Genomic DNA, 5,931 nt, shown 5'->3' on the forward strand with positions numbered 1-5,931 from the left:
GGTTATAAAATCTTTGTCATTTGACCAGTTTTTTTTTTTTTTTTTTTTTTTTTTTTTTATTGTCGGTGTGGTTTTTAGACTTCGACATTCGGGGCTAATGCCTTGGTCTTTTGCACACACAGATGCGCGTTTAGCTAGATTTAAATCTGCAAGGCATGACTACGTAGAGAGTCTGCGATTTGAAGTCATCGCACGTGTCCANACACCCATCTATGAAGAGAGACACTAAATCATTTTCTACAGAAGAAAATGTTTCAGACAAATTACTTGAGGTTATAAAATCTTTGTCATTTGACCATTTTTTTTTTTTTTTTTTTTTTTTTTTTTTTAAATGGGGTTTCACTTAAATGTATGCTCTGAGGGTGCAATAGTCTGAATCTTTTGCACACACAGATGCGCGTTTAGCTAGATTTAAATCTGCAAGGCATGACTACGTAGAGAGTCTGCGATTTGAAGTCATCGCACGTGTCCAACAGAACAGATATGTTCCTATTTTGAGTTATACTGCCGTTTACTTTGAGAACTTCCAAAACAACACCTCGACGTGGTGCCTGAAAGCAAACCCCCCTCCCCCCTTCGTGTACCCCACACTGGTCTTCTCCCAGTGTGCTGCTGGGGCCCTGCAGGTACTAAACTGAGACGGAACTACGAGAGGACAAACGAGGCGTGGCTGGAGCGCAGTTCAGTGGTGCTGAGGGGCTCCGGGGCCTTTGTCGTGAGGGGTCATGTGGTGCAGGTAGCTGCTGTCTTCGTGCCCACAGTGGTTTAGGGGCTCACTCTTAAAAAGAGCCGGGGGAGGGGGGAGGTGAGAGACAGGCGGCACGACCAGATGATGGTGGGGGTGAGACGGGGCCTGCTGGGCTGGGTTTGACAGGTGCTGCTGGGCTGCTGCGGGGTGGGGATGATGGTGGGAGGAGGGAAGCTGCACGTGGGGAAACGTGTGTCCGACGGGAGCCTGGGGGGGGATGGACCCGACGGTCGGACTGAGGCCCAAAGATGCTGAAGTGGTGGCCGGAGCTGCGGCTGAGGGGCCGGGTCCGGTGGTGGAGGAGGTGGACGAAGAGGTGAAGGCATTGGTAAAAAGGCGAACAGGCACAGGGGGTCCACTAGTCTGCAGGATGACGGGGCTGGTGACCCGGAAACACTTCTCTTTGTGGGCTTTGAGCATGTTGGAGAAGCGGAAGCGCTGGCCGCACACCTCGCAGGGGTAGGGCTTCTCGCCGGTGTGGGTGCGGCGGTGGCGCTTCATGTTGGGCCGACTGGTGAAGCTCTTCCCACAGATCTCACAAATGAAAGGCTTCTCTCCTGCACAGAGTCGTGAAAACAATACCGAATGTAAGAGAAAGACAATCTATCAATTAACAGGGGAAAAAAAAAATCCAGCACAGACATAATAATATGATGCATCAGAGTCAAATCATTTGCTGTCAAATGTTCTGGTAACAAACTTCCAAGTGATTAAAGCTTTTCACAGAAAGTTTCCCCTTTTCATTTCAGTTTTGAAAATGCAAATAAGTTGCCATCTTGAAGTGATGGTCTTTTCTGTCAGCCCACCCACTCCCCGGAAAGCTATTACAATTCGCACTTTGAGAACTGAAGATGTGAAAGTGAACAACAGCAGCGCCGCTAGAATGCCGCTCTCATTAACCTCCCTCCATGGAGCCACTGAATGTGCCTGTTACCACCCACGCAGCCATCTATTAACAGCCTGCTGAAGGGCTCTCTAAATGCCTTATTCTGGCATGTTATGTGTGAAGCTCCTCCACCAATTGAATATTAGAAGGTGACAGCTGATGTGCTAGCCTTCTGTAACCGTTACGTTTCGCTCACGAGGATTCACAAAAACTCTGCGCTCGGGGAGCCAAACTTGGGTTAACATTTGAGCAGCTTATTACAGAGCAGGATGGGTGTGTCCCCCCGGTGGACGAGGCTAAATTGGTTGGTAGCTGCAAGCATACGAGAGGGTAGCATAATTACACGTCTCGAATATAACCGTGAGGGCCAACTGAGTGTGGCGTTTCCACCCACAGCTCAGGAAAAGCAGTGGAGGAGGCACCGCGGCTCAGTTTGAACATCAGTGCAACATGGACAGGAACCAAAAAGGGACGTAAACCTTCATGTGAATGGGTAGTCGTTATAAGCCACAATATATGCAAGGCTCTTCTTTGATGTGAAACATCCCTCTCATTGCAGAAACAGGGTAAAACAGCAACACCCAAGTCTTTTTATAGAGCGCGTTCGGTGCCGGACTGGCTGAGAAAGTTCCAGAACATTGTTGTTTGGAGACATTTAACAGAAATGTAACGTCTCTGTATTAAACTCAATAAAACACTATAAATTTGATTAACAATCGCTAAATTAATGTGCAGCATGTTGACATAAAATATGACTAATTAGTAAAACCCCATCAAGCTCTAATTAGCATCTAAATTAACTGCAGCTAAAGAGCTGTGAACAACTTTCAAAGAACAGAAAAATATTTGCTTATTTAAATAAAGTACAAAAGCTTTTAAATGTGATGTCTTTACAAGTGAGCCAGTTTATTTTCAGGTTTCTTACTGAGGCAGAGTTGTGTTTAAAGAAAAGCTACCAACAAGCAAAAATGAAAACCAAGACTGAAAAAAATGTCAAAACTGTGACATCAGTCAGAATCTGCTCCATGCATTCCTGTCGGTGTTACATTTTAGTCGTAGATATTTAAACGTGCAGAACTTCAGTAGCAGTTTAATGTGACACAATCTTGTTTTTATACAGTTTAGAGTCTTCTTCACATCATCTTTCATGTTTTTGGTGAATTTTCACGACGGTTACAGCGCCACTTACAGGGCTGGCATAGTTACTACAGCATTTAGGGTAATTTCTTTGCATTTCCATGTAAATGGAAACATTTCTAGAAACAATGACCTGTTGACAAGGACATTTTTTGAAGAAAAATAAAAAGATTGTTTTGGAAAGACAGCATTTTCCTGTGAACAAGGCCTTAATTAATAATAAGTGTGAAACACAGGAACAAATGTGTGGATGTAGGCATTAAACACAACTTGATAACAAAATTCATAATCTTTCTTCCGTTTTCCCAACATAGACTGAGTCCCTAGTTTCTTAAAAAGCCTCACAGATTCAAAAAAAAGGCTTCTGCGGTGAAAATAATTTAAAATATCTGCAGTGAAGACTCGTGGAACAACAGGGCTGTGTTCGTTCGCCAAGGTGCGCACAGTCAGTCTCAGTTCTCACCTGTGTGCGTTTTCATGTGCTCGTCGAAATACTGCTTCATGTTGAAGTCTTTGCCGCACCACTGGCACATGAACTGCTTGTGTCCGATGTGAATGCTCATGTGGGAGCGCAGCTGGTACTTGTACTGGAACCGTTCGTCACAGTTCTGAGGCGAGGGACAAGAAAAGCTTTCAGAGCTCAGTGCTCAAACACACAAAACCCACTGACATGCATGTGCAGATACACACATAAAACGAAACATACAACACATCTGTCCCATGCCGTTTCTTTATAGATTTGAAACCTTGCTATAAAATGTAGACTTTAGTTTAATGCGCATGTTTAGTTTCTTGTACAAACAGGAGCAAAGGAAGCTGCCCCCCTCTGGAAAACCTCAGTCTGCTGTGATTGGTCCGCTCCGATGGCCTGAGAAGAGGCTGCTCATCAAACATCAGGTTAAAAAAAAACACCAAGCAAACAGAAAAACCATAACCCTAGAAAAAAATGAATACATTAATTGGTCAACGTTGATCTAAATGCCGTGTACTGGAACTGTAAAGTGCAAAACGTACAAAAAAGACACTTAAACAATAATTAGAAGTTTAAGACATTGCTTCAACCACTTTTGTTGTTGCCTACTCAGTTCATTCAGCTTGCTGCTTTAAATTATAGAGGTCATCCCTGTCTATAGTTTTAAAATGTAACGTATTGAACTTTTTACTCAGGAAATAATTAGCAGATAGATTTAGACTGCAAATAATCACTGGCTCTAGCCCTGTTACTCCCACAGAGTTCACTACATGTTTGCACTACGAGGCTTTTTTTTCCAGAGGTGAGGTATTTATAATCTCAGTGGCACCACCTGACGAAATAAATGGCTGCTTGGTGTGTGGAAAAAGGAGACTAGCCATGTCCATATGGGCATTCAAGGTTCCCCACTAATGAGAAAGGGCTATACATTGCACCAACTTAGGAAGCTGTAATAATACCTTACAGCGTGGGGTAACTTCAGACATTTAATCAAAGCAACTTTACTCTTAGAAACGTTCTGTGTGGGCCTGGGGCCGCAGCTCTCTGATAGTTGAAATATTTGGATTTCCTCTTCTCTGTACAACAAGTCTGATCTGATGACGACAACATCAGCTGAAGGTTTAGAAATTCTGGAAGTGACAAATCAAAATGTCTTAAAAAAAAAAGGGAACTATAAAAGAAAAAAACCTGAACATTTTAAAGCTGGTCTCAAACCACAAAGCACATGTGCTGAAACCACGGAAAACTACCTTCAGTTTGCTTTTGGAAACACACAATATATTCAGTCATGATCCACAAGACGCAGAACTCAGCTTAAAATAAATACATTACAAAGAACATTTAGGTTAGTTTATTAAGAATGCCTAAGGTACACCATCAGTCCAGAAAGTCAACATTTCAGTGTGCGATGTGGATTCTAACCTAATTATAAACAGGAAAATAAATAAAGCCATGAGAAGAGGAAGAACCCGTCGCTGCTCCGTGTAATTACAAGGAACTCTGTGTGGTTTAGGAGCTGTCATTTCTATATTAAGAAAAACACATTTCCTTATTTCACAACGCCATCTGTTGGGATTTCTTCGAAAAGCAGGCAAAAAAATAAATAAAGACTAATTCAGACCCACTGCCTGTAACTGAACCCGGTAATGTGATTTGAAACATGTTGGTGTTGATAGCTTGGACTGCCGCCACTAAAACGTTACTGAAAATGACTGGATTTTATGACACATTCAGTTCTCGTCGAATCAGGAGCATTTGGAGACCGACGTGAGACACGGGAGGAGTCAAAATTCCTCAATGACGTTTATGATTAAAAAAAACTGTCCTGAAAGGTTTTAAGAGGCCAACATTGAGCAGAAGAGGTTCAAACGAAGTCTTCTTTAAACTCTGATCCTGATATTATCGCCGTGAACAAGTCAGGATTTCAACACTTTGCTGGACTCAAATGTCCCAATTTCTCAGCCAACATTCTGTCCGTTTTTAAACAGGCAAGCGCAAATGTTTACTGAATCTTTACATTGAATATTTGTACAGTGGTCAGGCCTTTTCTTATCTTTACGCCTCGAACGGTATGGAAAAAACCCCACATTGTACACAAAACCTGTTCCATCACCTGAGCGTACAGTCACCCATAAACCAAGATACTGAAGGTTAAAGTTCCAACTAAAACCTTGATGAGGAAGATAAACACATGCAACAATCTGCTTAATATTATTTTCCACGTGTAATCACACATTTAATAACCTGCAAGATAAATATCTTCCTAGTCATCTAATTACACACTGTTATTAGCTCACCTTTACTCAGCCAGTTTACATTCATGCTCTGTGTAAACACAAACGCTTCCCTCATCTCAATGAGGAGCTTAAAAGTACAATAAACAGACCCTCTAGGATTTTGCGATCGCAACTATTAACGCAAAATTAAGCAAACCCCGCGAAATCGCAACTTTTTGCAACTTTGCCCAATATTTATTGTTTCTGAAGTGATTCACCACCGTTTCTGCGGTCTAGTGTCTTCTTTGTGAGTTTGTGTAACGTGGAATACAAAATAACCCCAAATAACTCAGGAAGAAGACACGTGACGTCACTTCCTGTTAACATCAGAATGCCGGGAGCGTGCAGGAGCAGCGACCGAAGCCAAAATGTGCGCTAATGCTTCACATTTGCCCACAAAGATTTCAGCAAA

At 42.5% G+C, this 5,931-nt stretch overlaps 1 protein-coding gene across 4 annotated transcripts in view; it reads right to left on the reverse strand.

Moving 5' to 3' along the window:
• Window positions 1-298: 298 nt before the first annotated feature.
• znf652 (zinc finger protein 652) overlaps window positions 299-5,931 on the reverse strand; it is a 13,748-nt gene continuing 8,115 nt past the window's right edge. For all 4 annotated transcript variants that reach the window (XM_017429430.3, XM_025008873.2, XM_017429431.3 and 1 more), the window contains exons 5-6: window positions 3,235-3,379; window positions 299-1,305 (exon numbers count right to left, since the gene is read on the reverse strand). In XM_017429430.3, coding sequence (XP_017284919.1) covers window positions 683-1,305; window positions 3,235-3,379 — 768 coding nt within the window. In that variant the 3' untranslated portion in view covers window positions 299-682. The remainder of the gene's footprint in view (window positions 1,306-3,234; window positions 3,380-5,931) is intronic.

Source organism: Kryptolebias marmoratus, linkage group LG12 (genome assembly GCF_001649575.2).
Source record: "Kryptolebias marmoratus isolate JLee-2015 linkage group LG12, ASM164957v2, whole genome shotgun sequence".
NCBI lineage: Eukaryota > Metazoa > Chordata > Actinopteri > Cyprinodontiformes > Rivulidae > Kryptolebias > Kryptolebias marmoratus.